At 42.8% G+C, this 18671-nt stretch overlaps 1 protein-coding gene across 2 annotated transcripts in view; it reads right to left on the bottom strand.

Annotated features, from left to right (window-relative positions):
- eogt (EGF domain-specific O-linked N-acetylglucosamine (GlcNAc) transferase) overlaps positions 1–18671 on the bottom strand; it is a 44900-nt gene that overhangs the window by 23367 nt on the left and 2862 nt on the right. For both annotated transcript variants that reach the window (XM_078413888.1, XM_078413887.1), the window contains exons 3-10: positions 17003–17089; positions 14862–15069; positions 11880–11980; positions 5463–5571; positions 2572–2666; positions 1612–1716; positions 564–670; positions 319–422 (exon numbers count right to left, since the gene is read on the bottom strand). In XM_078413888.1, the coding sequence (XP_078270014.1) occupies positions 319–422; positions 564–670; positions 1612–1716; positions 2572–2666; positions 5463–5571; positions 11880–11980; positions 14862–15069; positions 17003–17049 (876 nt within the window). In that variant the 5' untranslated portion in view covers positions 17050–17089. The remainder of the gene's footprint in view (positions 1–318; positions 423–563; positions 671–1611; positions 1717–2571; positions 2667–5462; positions 5572–11879; positions 11981–14861; positions 15070–17002; positions 17090–18671) is intronic.

The raw sequence follows: 18671 nt of genomic DNA, 5'->3' as shown, positions 1-18671 counted from the left end.
AGGGGAAGAGAGGGACAGAGGAACTATCTAAAGTTGGAGACGTCAATGTTCATACCACTGGGCTGCATCTACTCCAGAGATCCATCTAAAACAATTATCGTAAAACACAGCAAAATACAGCGGAGCCAATAATTGTAGACAAATAAACATAACTTTATTAAGATGTTAATTTAGATTGAAGAAGAACGAATTCTTATGTAGGAGTGCTCGTCTTTGTTTTTTCCCCATTATCTGATTTACAGGGAGGGAAAAGGATGATGACAAAATATGTCTTAAATTTGAGAGTGACAACTGAAAATAAATGAACAAAATACTCACAGTGTCCCACATCACAATATTCACATCGGCGTTAAAAGAATTGTTGACGTGTTGAGAAATATAGAGATTAACAAAATCACAGAAATGATGATACATATTGACGCCTGAAAGTAAAGAACAGTTTTCAAGTTCTGAATGAGCCAAAGTTAATTTACTTAATTTAACAGGTGGAGGTGGAACTGAATGCACAAAGGGGAAACATTATGCAAGTGAAGCCATCTATTTAGTAGGAAATGTAACTTGACCTGCGTCTAGCTTCATGAAGTAGGTTGGCTTTTCAATAACGAGGTCACAATTTCCACCTTCCATCGGTTGAAAGTTTAGCTGGGAATATGTTTGTAACTCTGCAAACCTGCACAAAACAATTTATAATAGGACAAAACAATGGATGCATATGAGGAATAGTGATTTGGGTCAAAGTTGGTTCTATAAGATCATGGCTGGTCTGATCTTAACCTCAGCACCCGCAGTCAGGATTGAACTCTGGCGCTGTAAGACAGTAACTTTACCACTGCGCCACTGTGCTGCCCTCTAATTTTCTTAAGCCTTTTATATTATCAATTGATTTTATAATATACTTAAATGAGACATCCAAAGTGCATTGAAAAGTTGCTAGGTATAAATTTAGTAAACTTCTTCCACAGTATGTACATCCTCCTTAAACACTGAATCATACCAAGCGTATGTGTGAGAGAGGGGGGAGACTGTGAGAGTGGAGAAGTGGAGAGGGAGGGAGAGAGAAAGAGATTAGGGGAGAGGGAGAGGGGAAGAAAAGGAGAGGGGAAGGAGGGAGGGAAGGAGGGAGAGAGGAAGAGGAGGGAGGGAGATGGGGGAAGGGAGAGAATTAAGGGAAAACGCACATGAGAACCCACGGAGATTTAAAGCAGTTGAGACAAGGGATTACATTTAGGCTTAGAAATACAAATATAAATATAGTAAAATTGGTAAAATTTGTAAATCTACCCACAGCTACTAAAATAAATCAACAACTAGCAAGGGAAAATTTAAAAGTGAGTTAGAATATTCTCGAGAGAGCTGCGTGGACTATCAACTTTGCAAGTTCATGTATTTAAGATGTTAAAGACGACAAAATTAAAATGCTGCACTTATTTCTGTGACGAGCAGCCATGTGCAGATGACGGATGGATATCTCGCGACCTTACATCCTCCTTGGGAAAAGGGATTGAAGCCACAAGATGTAGCTTTCACATAACATCTTGAAACAGGAATGATAGTTCCCCCTCAATACGTATCCCAATGAATCTCAATGACACAAAGGGTACAAGTACGTACCAGGACTGTAGAGGACTCTTATGTTCTCCCTCAGCCACTAGTGCCTTCTTGTTCAACTTACAATGGCCTCCAATTTCACCCTCTTCAAGAAAATCCTCCTTGTATCTGTTGGGAGCAGAGGAACCGAGTTAGACTCCTCTCCTCAAGCCTGTTATGCTATCAATTGAGTACACAACATTAGGCAATGAGACGTCCACTGTGCATTTAGGATATTAGTTTTTAGTTTTTGGAGGTACAGTGCGGAAACAGGCCTTTCGGCCCACTGAGTCCTCGCCGACCCCCGTACACTAGCACTATCATGCACATGCCCCACGTACACTAGCACTATCATGTACACGCCCCACGTACACTAGCACTATCATGCACACGCCCCACGTACACTAGCACTATCATGCACATGCCCCACGTACACTAGCACTATCATGCACACCCCCCCGTACACTAGCTCTAGCATGTACACGCCCACGTACACTAGCACTATCATGCACATGCCCCACGTACACTAGCACTAGCATGTACACGCCCCACGTACACTAGCACTAGCATGTACATGCCCACGTACACTAGCACTATCATGTACACGCCCCACGTACACTAGCACTATCATGTACACGCCCCACGTACACTAACACTATCATGTACACGCCCCACGTACACTAGCACTATCATGCACACCCCCCCCCGTACACTAACACTATCATGTACACGCCCCACGTACACTAGCACTATCATGCACACCCCCCCCCGTACACTAGCACTATCATGTACGCGCCCCACGTACACTAGCACTATCCTGCACACCCCCCCCCCCCTCCACACCCCCGCGTACACTAGCGCTATCATGTACACGCTTGGGACAATTTACAGTTGCTGCTTGTTCCTCAACAGTATGTTCTGAATATGCATTCACATAAAAAAAGTCTGCAGTTTATTGCAAACAAGACAGGTAAAGACAGAGACCTGTCTGTGTTCCTTCTTGGGTTTCTCAAATCAATGTAGAGATTAGTGGCTCTACAATAACGAGTGTATTTCGTGCACGCCAGCGATGAATCACCCTAAAAGACAACGCAGGAAGAAAAAAAATCAAATTTGAACAAAATCAAAACCAAAACATTGTGTAGAAATCATTATAAAAGTAATGGAGGAAATTTTGCAATCAATGAAGGGATAATGCTTAGGAAGGAACTGCAAATGCTGATTTACACCGAGGATAGACACAAAATGCTGGAGTAACTCAGCACGACAGGCAGCATCTCTGGAGAAAGGGAATAGGTGACGTTTCGGGCCTGAAGAAGGGTCTCGACCTGAAACATTACCTTTTCTTTTTCTCGAGAGATGGTGTCAGATCCGCTGAGTTACTCCATCAGTTTGTGCATATCCAAGGGTATAATGCTTACAGGTAACTTCGAAGCAATCACGCCCAAATGATTAAAACAGGCTCCGTGATGAGGATTCTCCCTGTCCTATGTAATTGGGAATCGGGTACCTACCATATGGGATATTTGACATCCAGCAACAGTGATGGCATCAAACAGGCTGAGCAAGCAATCAGATACAGCGTAGAAACAAGCCTTTTGGCCCACCGAGTCTGCACTGGCCAGCGATTCCTGTACACTAAAGCTATCCTACACACGAGGGACAATTTTGCAAGTTACCGAAGGCCAATTAACCTACAAAGCTGCACGTGTTTGGAGTGTGGAAGGAATCCGGAGCACCCGCAGAAATCCCACGCCATCACAGGGAGAACGTACAAACTCCATACAGGCAGCACCCGTAGTCAGGATCGAACCCGGTCTCTGGCGCTGTAAGGCAGCAACTCTACCGCTGTGCCACTGTGCCGCCCCCTACCACTTTCACTTTGTTGTGTTTATAGACAGTAAATGAGGAAATAAAGGGCACTAATATAAATATTTTTTCTGAAAGCAAAATAACATTTGGTCGTTAAGTTGGAAGTAATGTCGAAGAATAAGGTTGAAAAATACTGTCTTGAACTTCTACTGGAATATGGAAATGTTGACTGGTTGGATCAAGGCCTGGTTTGGCAACTCAACACCCAGGAACATAGATTACAAAAACTGGTGGACACTGCCTGGTCGATCACGGTACTGACCCCCACCCCCACCATTAAAGGGATCTACAGGAGGCACTACCTCAAAAAGGCAGCCAGCATCATCAACGGACCCACAAAACCCTGGCCACCTTCTCACTTCATTCCTACCTTCAGGAAGAAGGTACAGGAGCTGAAAATTATAACATCCAGGTTCAGGAGCAGCTTGTTCCCAACAACCATCAGGCTATTGAACTGCGAACTCCAACTAAACCCTGAACTACAAACTGCCTGGGTTGTACTAGGGACTTTGGGCATTGTTTTGTTTTTGCATTATATATTTTTGCATTTATTTAACTTCTTTAATCTGAGGAAAGACATTCTTGCCATAGAGGGAGTACAGAGAAGGTTCACCAGATTGATTCCTGGGATGGCAGGACTTTCATATGAAGAAAGTCCTGGATAGACTCGGCTTGTACTCGCTGGAATTTAGAAGATTGAGGGGGGATCTTATAGAAACTTACAAAATTCTTAAGGGGTTGGACAGGCTAGATGCAGGAAGATTGTTCCCGATGTTGGGGAAGTCCAGAACAAGGGGTCACAGTTTAAGGATAAGGGGGAAGTCTTTTAGGACCGAGATGAGAACTTTTTTTTTCACACAGAGAGTGGTGAATCTGTGGAATTCTCTGCCACAGAAGGTAGTTGAGGCCAGTTCATTGGCTATATTTAAGAGGGAGTTAGATGTGGCCCTTGTGGCTAAAGGGATCAGGGGGTATGGAGAGAAGGCAGGTACGGGATACTGAGTTGGATGATCAGCCATGATCATATTGAATGGCTCGAAGGGCCGAATGGCCTACTCCTGCACCTATTTTCTATGTTTCTATGTTTCTTTGTTTGTTTATTATATTATCTATCGAGTATGGTGTTTAACAAATCTATTTTGCTGCTGCTCCAAGAAAGAATTTCATATGACAATGAAAACCCTCTCGACTGTCACAATAATAATATTTAAAAGATATTCAAATAGGTTTAGGTTTATTATTGTGACGTGCACCAATGTACAGTGAAAAACTTTGTTTTGCATGCTATCCAAACAGATTGGATATACCATACACAGTTACAATTAGTTCAATCCAAGTACAATAGGCAAAGCAAAGAGGAAGATACAGAGTGCAGAATATAGTTTCATTTTAGGTTTAGTTTAAAGATGCAGCGTGGAAAGAGGCCCTTCGGCCCACCAAGTCCGTACCGGCCAGCGATCCCCGCACATTAACACTATCCTACACACACCAGGGACAATTTATATTTATACCAAGCCAATTAACCTACAAACCTGTACGTTTTTGGAGTGTGGGAGGATACCGAATATCTTGGAGCAAACCCACACAGGTCACGGAGAGAACATACAGACTCCACACCTGTAGCTAGGATCGAACCCAGGTCTCTGGCGCTGTAAGCGCTGTAAGGCAGCAACTCTACTGCCCATTGTTGCGGGAGTGATACTGACAGTGTCCACGCATGCGCACGCACGACAGCACCCGTAGTCAGGATCAAACCCAGGTCTCTGGCGCTGTAAGGCAGCGACTCTACCACTGCGCCACCATGCCTCCCTTCTCTGTGCAATGCACACATGACAATAAAGCACCATTGAACCACTGAGTTCTCGGTATAGGTACATGGATAGGAAAGGTTCAAGCACAGGTAAATGGGACTAACTGATGGGGCATGTTAGACAAATCCGGTGCCAATATAAAGAGAAAGATTAATTTCAGCATATATCAAAAAGTAGTTTACAAAATCTTACTGCTGAGACTGGTTCACACAGTGTTTTCATCTCAAGAAGCATTTCTTTAACATAACCAAAATCGGCCTGCTTCCAGAAAATCTCCTCTGCTCCTTCTACGGTATTGGCCCTGTCACAAGACAGAAAATGAAACCCTCGCTTGTTAGTATTGCATTCTTTAATTTAACGGTCATGTTACAAATTGCTCAAAACCACAGCCTCATTTGAGGCTGAATAACAATAATGTTAAAGCTGGGATTTATGAAAGTGCCTGCACTTTCCACTTTCCACTTAGTTTCCGTTGTCTAATATGTCAACTTCATAAGTCATAGGAGCAGAATTAAGCCATTCAGCCCATCCAGTCTACTCTGCCATTCAATCATGGCTGATCTATCTTTCTCTCTCAAACCCATTCTCATGCCTTCTCCCCATAACCTTTGACACCCTTACTAATCAAGTATCTGATAATCTCAGTTTTAAAAATACCCCAAAATACCCATCTGCGGCAATGAATTCCACTGATTCACAACCCTCTGACTAAAGATATTCATAAGTGATAGGAGCAGGATTAGGCCATTTGGCCCATCAAGTCTACTCCGCCATTCACTCACGGCTGATTTACCTTTCCCTCTTAACCCCATTCTCCCGCTTTCTCCCCATAATCCCCGACACCCTCATTCCTCAAAATTGCTCCTCATCTCCTTTCTAAAAGGTACGTCCCTTTATTCTGGGGCTGTGCCCTCTGGTTCTAAGCTCTCTTATCAGTGGAAACATCCTCTCCACATCCACTCTATCCAGGCCTTTCAGTAAATTTTCATGAGCAAGGTGCATTGTAGATAAGTGTGAGGTTATTCACTTTGGAAGTAAGAATAGAAAGGCAGATTATTATCTGAATGGTGTCAAGTTAGGAGGAGGGGGAGTTCAACGAGATCTGGGTGTCCTAGTGCATCAGTCAATGAAAGGAAGCATGCAGGTTCAGCAGGCAGTGAAGAAAGCCAATGGAATGTTGGCCTTCGTAACAAGAGGAGTTGAGTATAGGAGCAAAGAGGTCCTTCTACAGTTGTACCGGGCCCTGGTGAGACCGCACCTGGAGTACTGTGTGCAGTTTTGGTCTCCAAATTTGAGGAAGGATGTTCTTGCTATGGAGGGCGTGCAGCGTAGGTTCACTAGGTTAATTCCCGGAATGGCGGGACTGTCGTATGTTGAAAGGCTGGAGCGATTGGGCTTGTATACACTGGAATTTAGAAGGATGAGGGGGGATCTTATTGAAACATATAAGATAATTAGGGGATTGGACACATTAGAGGCAGATAACATGTTCCCAATGTTGGGGGAGTCCAGAACAAGGGGCCACAGTTTGAGAATAAGGGGTAGGCCATTTAGAACGGAGATGAGGAAGAACTTTTTCAGTCAGAGAGTGGTGAAGGTGTGGAATTCTCTGCCTCAGAGGGCAGTGGAGGCCAGTTCGTTGGATGCTTTCAAGAGAGAGCTGGATAGAGCTCTTAAGGATAGCGGAGTGAGGGGGTATGGGGAGAAGGCAGGAACGGGGTACTGATTGAGAGTGATCAGCCATGATCGCATTGAATGGCGGTGCTGGCTCGAAGGGCTGAATGGCCTACTCCTGCACCTATTGTCTATTGTCTATTGTCTATTGTCTATTGTTTTGAAAACTCATATTATTGGAACCAAAATTAAATTTGATCTCAGTCCATGAGAAAGTAGTCCTAACAAATAACCTCATGGCTTAACGGTGTCAAATACCACTTCGAAAAAGCATATCGAGTCTACCACAATTTTTTTTTTTTGTATTATGTTTAAGTTCCTTACAAAACGTATTAAAGTATTGATTCAAATATCATGGGATGCAATAGATTAAGGAAAATGTGCACCCTAGAAGTAAGGAACCAGGAAACAAGCAAATCAACCAGTCAATTTTGGGTTCCAGCTCAAAACATCACCTGTCCATTTCCTCCACGGATGTTGTCTGACCCGCTGAGTTACTCCAGCACTTAGTGTTTGAATCAAATATAATGTCATTATCTTTGCAAGTTCATAAGTTATAGGAGTAGAATTAGGCCTTTCGGCCCATCGAGTCTACTCCGCCAATCATGGCTGACCTCTGCCTCCTAATCCCATTTTCCTGCCTTCTCACCATAACCCTTGACACCCGTTCAAATCAAGAATTTGTCACTCTCTGCCTTCAAAATATCCACTGACTTGGCCACCGTAGGGCCTCTGTGGTAATGAGTTCCACAGATTCACTACCGTCTGACTAAGATGTTTAGAGTAGATTTGATGTGCCGAATGACCTAATTCTGCTCCTATGACTTATGACAGCTTATTAGACAATAGACAATAGGTGCAGGAGTAGGCCATTCGGCCCTTCGAGCAGGGAAGACAACGGAAATTAAATGGAAAGTGCAGGTGTATGACATAAAGGCCGCACGGTGGCGCAGCGGTAGAGTTGCTGCCTTACAGCGCCGGAGACCCGAGTTTGATCCTGACTACAAGTGCTGCCTGTACGGAGTTTATACATTCTCCCTGTGACGGGGTGGGCTTTCTCCGGGTGCTCCGGTTTCCTCCCACACTCCAAAGACGTGCAGGTTTGTAGGTTAATTGGTTTTGGTAAAAATTGCAAACTGTCCCTAGAGTGCAGGACAGTACCAGTGTATGGAGTGATCACTGGTCGGCGCGGACTCGATGGGCCGAAGGGCCTGTTTCCGCTTTTGTATCTCTAAATTCTGAAGACTTTTAAAGGCCTAATTCTACTCCAATAGAATTCCCAAGTCATAAAATCTTGGATTCAAATAAACAATTACTTAAATAAAGTTGATTGAGTTCAGAAGTGGAGCAGGAAAGATGGAACATGGAGAACAGTGTCCCTGGTGAAGTGCATGGAGCTAGTACGTCTGTACTTTATGGCATTCACACCATACTAACAAAGGATCTATTCTCCTGTTCCTGCAAATCTGATTTTTTTTGTCCCCTTTATGATCAAGGGTAGATTTGAAGAAGTTGAATGGAGGACTAGTAAGTCAGCATAGACAGTCATAGAGTCATACAGCACGGAACAGCTGAACTCATCCATGTAGACCAAGATATACCATCTTAGCTCATCTCATTTGCCTGCATTTGGTCCATATTCCCCTCCAAATTTTCCTATCTATTTACCAGTCCAGCGTCTCTTAAATGCTGTTATAGTACGTGCCTCAACTAACTCCTCCGGCAGCTCGTTCCATATACCCACAACTCTCTGGTATCCTATTGAATCTTACCTCTCGCACCTTAAACCCATGTCTTCTGGTTTTTGATTCCTCTACCCTGCATAAAAGGCTCTGTGCTTATTCCCCTCTTTATTTTATACACCTCTGTAATATCACACTTTAGTCCCCTGCACTCCAAGGAATGAAGCCCTAGCTTGCCCAATCTCTCCATGTAGCCCTCGGGTCCTGGCAACATTTTCGTAAATCCTCTCTGCACTCTTTCCTGTTTAATTACATCCTTCCTGTAGAAGGGTGACCAAAACTGAATGCAATACTCCAAATGCAGCTTTCCCAAACTGTAAAGGTGGAAGCTTCACCATCCATGCTTCTAATTAAGGAGTTTAGAGATACAGAATGGAAACAGGCCCTTCGGCCCAACGAGTCCATGCCGGCCATCGATCATCCGTTCACACTAGTTCTATGTTAAGCCAGTTTTGCACACTAGGGGGTAATTTATAAGAGGACAATTAACCTACAAACCCATACATCTTGAGGATGTGCGAGCACTCAGAGGAACCCACGTGGTCACAGGGATAACGGTCAAACTCCACACAGACAGCAGCTGAGGTCAAGATCGAACCCAGGTCACTGGCACTGTGAGGCAGCAGCTCTACCTGACGTGCCGCCATGCCATCCCTGGTGGTGAACAGCATGCCCTGGAATCAGAAGAGCTGCATTTCCCCAGAAATAAAATATTTTAAAGCAGAGAATTTTAAGTTGACTGATGAGAGCAAATAATCATGAACGCTTTAATGCCCGCTAAGAACATCGCGTACCGAGGGAGTTATAAAACAAGGAGCCGTCATACAACGCTGTGCTGCACTCTGTACATCAACAGTTGCTGGGTACAGAAAAAAAACATGACAGGATAAATGGCTTGCCATTAATGTTGAACATGATGAAGTGGTTAGTGTTTAATGAAAAGGAATTAGAATAAGCCAATTAAACCTGTTAATAAAGTGACACAATTAGGGACTGAGAATGAAAAACAGCTCAGACAAAAAAGAACAATCTCAGCCAAACAAGGGCATGAATGATGTTTGAAAGGTTCACATCAAATTTGAGCGGCGCAGTGGCACAGCGGTAGAGTTGCTGCCTTACAGCGCCAGAGGCCCTGGTTCGATCCTGACTACGGGTGCTATCTGTACAGAGTTCTACATTCTTCCTGTGACTGTGCCGGTTTTTACTGGGTGCTCCGGTTTCCTACCACAGTTTAGTTTAGTTTAGATAACTGCGGAAATGGGCCCTTCGGCCCACCGAGTCAGCACCGACCAGCGATCCCCCTACACTAACACTACCCTAAGCACTAAGGACAATTCACAATTTTTCCTAAAGCCAATTAACCTACAAATCTGTGCATCTTTGGAGTGTGGGAGGAAACTGGAGCACCCGGTGAAAACCCACGTAGTCACAGACAGAACGTACTGTACAAACTCTAAACAGCCAAGTACCCGTAGTTAGGATCAAACCCGGGTCTCTGGCGCTGTAAGGCAGCAACTCCACCTCAACACCACCATGCAGCCCCTACCTTTGGTCATACAGTCATAATAGGAGCAGAATTAGGCCATTCGGCCCATCAAGTCTACTCCGCCATTCAATCATGGCTGATCTATCTCTCCCTCGTAACCCCATTCTCCTGCCTTTTCCACCCTAACCCCTGACACCCGTACTTATCAAAGGATACTTAAAAGGATAATAAAAGTGTTGGTTTTGTCATGTACTTCAACTGAAGCTGATCTAATAGAGAAATTACGTCTACTACCATATTTCCTGTTGAAATTGGAGGCCATTTCAGCCCTTCGAGACTTCGGTACACAACGCAACCATTCCCCTCTATTTTTTTTTGCGTTACCTTATCCATCAACTCCCCGCAGATTCTACCATTCACCTAAACACTGGGGCAATTTGCAGTGGCTGATTAACCCCCAATATGCACATCTTTGGGATCTGGTAGGAAGCTGGAGTATTCCCAGAGGGAGCACATGGGCTCAAAGGGAGAACATGCAAACTCCACATAGGCAGCACAGGAGCTGAATGAATGAATGAATGATACTTTATTGTCACATGTGACAAGTCACAGTGAAATTCTTTGTTTTGCACACACAAGGTATGCAAAAGGTCGCCACATAAAGGGCGCTAACAAGGTTACAATTATTCCTTTTTAACACGAACCACAGTAGGTTAGGATTGAACACAGATCACTTGAGTTGTGAGGCAGCAGCTCTAGTAGCTGGGATGCTGTGGTGTTGTGGTGAGGCACCTTTGTGATGTATCGTGCATAGCAAGCACTTTCACTGAAAGCAACAAATCTCGCAAGAAACCAATCACAAATTAATTGCATTCAAAGTAATTACAATGCTTAATTACATTGCACAAATCATTTATCACAAAGGAGGAATGTGAAGTTCCAATTAAGGGGTTACAACAGACAACATTTGTTTTTAAAGCTGCAGTTTATACTTTGGATATGTGATTTCTTTGAACGTCTTATTCAATAACTTTCAAACTTTCGGTATATACTTTGCTAGCATTCTCTATTAAGTCCAACATTTCTAAAAATTGTGGCCAATCTTTTAATTGGCCAATTCTAAAAATTGTGGCCAACATTTCTAAAAATTGTGGTCAATCTTTTAATACAAACACAACAAATGATTACTGCAAAAGAACAAGTTTTAGTGTACAGCCTTAAAATTAAGCACCTGATCTAGCTAAATCTTGTTTTTGATGGTTATTCCTAATACTTCAAACCATATGGTGGTACAGCAGTAGAGTTGCTGCCTTCCAACGCCAGAGAACCGGGTTCAATGCTGACTGCAGGTGCTGTCCGGATGGAGTTTGTACGTTCTCCCCGTTTTCTCCGGTTTTCTCCCACACTCCAAAGACGTACAGGTTTGCACGTTAATAGGCTTGGTACAATAGCAAATTGTCCCTGGTGTATGTAGAATAGCGTTGGTGTGCAGGGATCACCGGTCGGCATGGACTCGGTGGACTGAAAGGCCTGTTTCCACACTCTATCTCTACACTAAGCCAAACTTCAAGGGATAATCAAGTTTGAAATTTAACTAATTATAAACGTGTCAGTTGTACCATTAGTCAACAAATACGAGCCACTCAAATGTGATATAACTCCAAATTCATATACCGTTCCCTTTATTACCTTTGATGAGGGTCTTACCATCCTGATGTAGCTCCAGTACACACTGGGTAGCTGAATCTGTATTCGGGCTTGCAATTTTTTTCATACCCCCAGCAGGATTCCAGCTCGCTCAAGTATGTCTGCAGCAAAAGCAGAATTAGCTTCACGTCTTATTTAACCTTTCACCCAATTTACTGACTGCTCATTCTTGTACAGTTAAAGAAAAAAATGACAGCAATGCTTCATGTCAACAGAGAAACAAAATGGTTAAACGTGGTAAAATTTACTAAAAATGATTTTAAACATTGCTCTTATTCCTTCTAAAATGTCCTTCTTTATTCGTAGTTTAGACTTCAGAGATACAGCGTGGAAACAGCCCACCGAGTCCATGCCGACAAGCGATCACCCCGTTCACTAGCACTGCTCTACACAATAGGGACAATTTACAATTTTACTTAAGCCAATTACCTACTCCTTTTCTCCATTAATGCTGCCTGCCTGACCCACTGAATGACTCCAGCATTTTGTGTCTATCTTCGGTGACAAATATGTTTATTGCCCAAAATTAATTTCCCTCAAATGGATTGCTTTTATGTTTATTACATTGATTTGAAATCGTACTCCTTGGACTTCAAGAGAAAAAGTTAATTGGGACGATGATTCTCAATACTGTTTCTCATTAGTGGTTCGATAAGACATTGCCAACCCAAGGACATTTGTGAGGAGAAAAACATTTTTTGTTTTAAATGATAGCATCTTCTTCCATATCTTCTATTAAAAGTGCTGCAAGGCTAGCAGTTAAGATTGATTGGAATGACAGGAATTATCTGTCAGCCACTCCATTTTAAGCTTTGTTCAATTGCCTTCAGGATCACGGATAAATTTAGCTAAACTTTGCCACAACACGTTAAGTACATTGAATGGTATCAATGACAGAATTCATCTCCTGAAGGAATTGCATCAGAGAAATAAGGGCAATAAATTTCACGGGAATCAGTAGCTCAAAGGACCATTCTTCAAATTTAAGGCATTGACCATCAGTCTACAAATTGGCTTTCCAAATCCACTTGCAAACTCAGATTCTTCATGATTCATCAACTCAGTTATCGGATTTTTGTACTTTTCAAAATAATACTTTAAACATTAACTGAGCAAATGCAGTATATTTTGTGGATGGTACACACTGTGCCAGTGGAGGAGAGAACCAATGTTTAGACTTTGGATAGTACCAATAAAGCTTGGTTATGCCCATAAGGTATAGAAGCAGAATTAGGCCATTCGGCCCACCAAGTCATTCATTTTAGTTTAATGTATATGCTTTCCAGCATATCGCTCCTTTTAGTAACTATCCTTTATAACTTAAAACGAGAGTGTCACAGAACAATTTAATGTTATTACTTCAGACTGCATCAGCTTTGGAAGAGATGTCTGTTAGTGTATTTTCCCTCCTTTATACGCAGTTGGAGCTAATCTCTGTAAGCATGTCTAGACCTAAAGATTTAAATAACAGTCATGAAACTAAAACCAAGGTGGCACTGTAGCACATCGGTAGAGTTGCTGCCTTACAGCGCCACAGAGCCCGGTTCGATCCCGACTACCTGTCTGTACGTTCTCCTTGTGACCAGCAAGGGTTTTCTCTGGGATCTCCAGTTTCTTCCCACACTCCAAAGGCGTACAGGTTTGTAGGTTAATTGGCTTTGGTAAAATAGTAAATTGCTCCTAGTATGTAGGATAGTGTTAGCGTGCGAGGATTGCTGGTTGGCGCGGACTTGGTGGGCCTAAGGGCCTGTTTCAGCACTGCATCTCTAAACTAAACTAAACTAAAACAAATGTCCTATATAATTAAAACCAGGAATCTTATCTTGGTAAATGCTGCAAAACCACATCACAGTGGATAAAATACTCAGATTTTTACTTGATTTGCACATAGTTCCAACTAAGACCGCAAGAAATTGCAGTGAATTGTGGACCCAGCCCAGACCATCACACAAACCAACCTCCCTTCTATTGACTCCATCTAAACTTCAATTGTCTCGGCATGGCCACCAGCATAATCAAGGACCAGTCTCACCCCGGTCACTCCTCCTTCTCCCCTCTCCCATCAGACAAGAGGTACAGAAGTGTGAAAATGCGCACCTCCAGATTCAGGGACAGTTTCTTCCCAGCTGTTATCAGGCAAATGAATCATCGTATCAACAACTGGAGAGCGGTCCTGAGCTACCATCTACCTCATTGGAGACTCTCAGACTAACTTTAATCGGACTTTAGTGGACCTTATCTTGCACTATACATTATTCCCTTTATCCTGTATCTGTACACTGCGGACTGCTCGATTGTAATCATGTATAGTCTTTCCAGCTTCCACTTGATAGCACGGAAAAGTAAGCTTTTGACTGTATCTCCATACATGTGACAGTAAACTAAAAAAAACTAAACGTACAAACTAGTACAAAACCAGACATCTGTATCTGTAGTATGCACGGTGCTTTCATAATACTTTCAAATGACATGATATATGCCGGTATCTTTGAGTATGTTTCAATGTATGTCGTGAGTGAGTTATTGTAAAATTCTTTTTTAAAATGGCCTAAAAAAACAACCATGACAGACAAGCCATTCGACAAAAGAATTATGACCATGAACCCATATTCCATTGTTCCTTACTCATAGTCTTACAGCGTGGAAACAGGCCCTTCGGCCCAACTTGCCTACACTGACCCATCTACAGTAGCCCCACTTCCTTGCGTTTGGCCCATATCCCTCTAAACCCATCTTATACATGTACTTGTCTAATTGCGATAGTCCCTGCCTCAACTACTTCCTACGGCACCTCGCTCCATACACCCACCACCCTTTGTGTGAAAAAGTTACCCCTCATTTCCTATAAAATCTTTCGGACTTCACCTTAAACCTATGCCCTCGATTGCAATTAAATATTGGATGCTCGAGGAGAACTTATAAAAGTTTGAAATATATTGCACCAGCTATCTGCTAATCAAAATGTGCAAAACTTAAACCTACCTTAAATGGACAGAGGGAATCTTTCTCACAAGTAACAGCTATATGCATATTATTGTGTAGAAAGTAAGGAATGTGTTCATCGGGCAATCGGATGTTACTGTACAAAGGCGTCTCGTTGGCACTATCCACAATGCTTTGGTCTTCCAGTCCAAAGCCTCCAGCAGGCTCCATTCCAAACTGAAGTAGCATTAATATTGTGATGGTAGACCTATGAGAGAAAAATGTGAACTTTTAATAGATTTTCACGAGTTGCTTTACCACAGAGAATGATCTAAGCATTGAAATAAACGAGTTCCTTGAACAAGACAAGGTAAGGGCGGCACGGTGGCGCAGCGGCAGAGCTGCTGCCTTACAGCGCCAGAGATCCGGGTTCGATCCCAACTAAGGGTGCTGTCTGTACGGAGTTTGTACGTTCTCCCCGTGACCGCTTGGATTTTCTCCGATATCTTCGGTTTCCTCCCACACTCCAAAGACGTACAGGTTTGTAGGTTAATTGGCTTTGGTATAAATATCAATTGTCCATAGTTTGTGTCGAGTAGTGTTAATGTGTATCTCCGCTCTGTACCTCTAAAACTAAAACAAGGAAAACAACTTTGATGCCACAGATTTTATTTGTGAAAAAATGCTCCAAATGCAAATACTGACACTAAAATATGGTTCACTGATGGTATTTCTGTAGTAGTAAATGGAATCACTGCCACAGATTGTAATTTAATCTGATCTTTAAAATGAGACACAGAAATAATGAAAAGAGATTAACAGACATCTGCCTCATTCGAACCTGTGCTTAACATCTCGAGGTAATAATCAATTTAATATCTCCATGACCTACATGGAATGCAAATCCTGGAACAAAGCAAGTGACTGTACATCTGTCCCGGATGTATTAATCAATTACTACAAAGTACAGCTCCAAATGTTACCACTGCTGCACACATTGTATTTTATAGTACCCAGTGAGAGTATGAGTATCAAGGTGAACACATGGAATGACACAGTAAGATGACCATAAATGATCAGATCTTGGGCCAGAGGCCAGATAATCCTGAACGGAAATAAGGAACTTTGCAAGCTGAAGACCACAAAGCAACCTTGTCTCCTGTGCCTGCAGCTGTATCATATTCTTCTCCCGGCGCGTGGAGTTGCAGCATTACAGCGCCAGAGTCCCATGTTCGATCCTGACTAAGGGTGCTTGACTATACGGAGATTGTACGTTCTCTCCGTGACTGCGTGGGTTTTCTCTGAGATCTTGGGTTTCCTCCCACACTCCAAAGACGTACAGGTTTGGACTCCCAATGTTGGGGGAGTCCAGAACAAGGGGCCACAGTTTAAGAATAAGGGGTAGGCCATTTAGAACGGAGATGAGGAAGAAATTTTTCAGTCAGAGAGTGGTGAAGGTGTGGAATTCTCTGCCTCAGAAGGCAGTGGAGGCCAGTTCGTTGGATGCTTTCAAGAGAGAGCTGGATAGAGCTCTTAAGGATAGCGGAGTGAGGGGGTATGGGGAGAAGGCAGGAACGGGGTACTGATTGAGAGTGATCAGCCATGATCGCATTGAATGGCGATGCTGGCTCGAAGGGCTGAATGGCCTACTCCTGCACCTATTGTCTATTGTCTATTGTTTGTCGGTTAATTAGCTTGGTTTCAATGTAAATTGTCCCTAGTGTGTGTAGGGTAGTGTTAGTGTGCAGTGGTCGCTGGGGACTAGGGGAGCTGAAGGGCCTATTTTCATGCTGTATCTCTGAATTAAACTAAACGGGCGCAGCGGTAGAGTTGCTGCCTTACAGCGCATGCAGCGCCGGAGACTCCGGTTCGATCCTGACTACGGGAGTTTGTACTTTTTCCCCGTGACCTGCGTGGGTTTTCTCCGAGATCTTCGGTTTCCTTCCACACTCCAAAGACGTACAGGTTTGTAGGTTAATTGGCTGGGCAAATGTAAAATAAAATAAATTGTTCCTAGTGGGTGTAGGATAGTGTTAATGTGTGCGGGGATCGCTGGGCGGCGCGGACCCGGTGGGCCGAAGGGCCTGTTTCTGCGTTGTATCTCTAAATCTAAATCTAAAAAAACTAAACTCAAAACTCTTCATAGATGAAGTTCACCACCCTGAATGCAACTTTCACGATATAATATTTTCTCCACTTACCGATGTAAGAATCCGAATTCATTTTCAATTACTTCATGCTCTTCCATCCATTTACGTTTGTCAGTCTCACTTTCCCTTTTCACCAGGCTAAAGCATTCGATATTTCATTTCATTATTTGACTAAAATCGGTACATCCATCATTTTATATTATATACCCAACAATACATTATTGTATACAAAATATTCATATTATATTGTTAAATCCAACACAACACATCTGACGGTGCTCCAAGCCTTACAGAATAGTTTTCGTGGTAAAATAAAATCCTTTAAAATAAAATGGTTTATATTGAACCATTAAATTATAGCAGTATTAATTCAGATTGGCTTTAGTACTTCCAGTGTGCTGGCAAATTGTATCTGGAAATTAAATTCTGTAAGTAATGAACATGGTCAAATTCCCTGGATAAAAACTAGGCAAAACTGAATTTTAACACATTGTTGTAGCAAAAGCATCAGTTTTACAGTCAACAAACGATCAGTTTTGTTGCATTGATTCTATCCTTCCTCAGCAAGGTTCTCTGGAGCGACCAGGCTTGTATACGCTGGAATTTAGAAGGATGAGAGGGGATCTTATCGAAACGTATAAGATTATTAAGGGGTTGGACACGTTAGAGGCAGGAAACATGTTCCCAGTGTTGGGGGGGTTCAGAACAAGGGGCCACAGTTTAAGAATAAGGGCTAGGCCATTTAGAACTGAGATGAGGAAAAACTTTTTCAGTCAGAGAGTTGTGAATCTGTGGAATTCTCTGCCTCAGAAGGCAGTGGAGGCCAATTTTCTGAATGCATTCAAGAGAGAGCTAGATAGAGCTCTTAAGGATAGCAGAGTCAGGGGGTATGGGGAGAAGGCAGGAACCGGGTACTGATTGAGAATGATCAGCCATGATCACATTGAATGGCAGTGCTGGCTCGAAGGGACGAATGGCCTACTCCTGCACCTATTGTCCATTGTCTTTTGCACTCTGAACCCACTGATTCTGGACATAATTGCTTGAAGACAGAGAATCTCTTGCTGATGATCTGAACACGACCTCAATAAATCTGCACCAATTTGATTAGAATTAGAGTCATACAGCACGGAAACAGGCCCTTTGGCCCAGTTTGCCCATGCTGACCAAGATGTCCCACGATGTCCCGTGTTTAGCCAATATCCCTTTAAAAAGTTTTTTATTAATGAACCTGTATAAATGTCTTTTAAATGTTGTTATAGTACCTGCCTCAACTACTTCCTCTGCCAGTTTGTTCCATATACCCACCACCCTCTCATTGAAAAAGTTGTCCCTCTGGTTCCTATTAAATGTTTCCTCTCTCACCTTAAACTTATGTCCTCTGCTTCTTGATTCCCCTACTCTGGGTAAAAGACACTGTGCATTTACTCTATCTACTTCCTTCATGATCTTATACACCTCTATAAGATCATCCCTCATCCTCCTGCACTCCAAGGGATAAAGTCCCAGCTTGCCCAACTTCTCCCCATAGCTCAGGCCCTCAAGTCCTGACACATCCTTGTAAATCTTCTCTGCACTCTTTCCAGCTCAATCATTAACCTTTTACTACAGCAGGTTACCACACAACAAACAGAGAAAAAAAATAACGTCACAAGTTATTGCATGCAGTTATAAACTGGAACATTAATTTTGGGCTTTACACGAGTTGCAAATTAAAAGC

The sequence above is a fragment of the Rhinoraja longicauda genome, chromosome 17 (genome assembly GCF_053455715.1).
Source record: "Rhinoraja longicauda isolate Sanriku21f chromosome 17, sRhiLon1.1, whole genome shotgun sequence".
Lineage (NCBI taxonomy): Eukaryota > Metazoa > Chordata > Chondrichthyes > Rajiformes > Arhynchobatidae > Rhinoraja > Rhinoraja longicauda.
The sequence above is the reverse complement of the archived record's forward strand: the minus strand, read 5'-3'. Positions and strand labels throughout refer to the sequence as shown.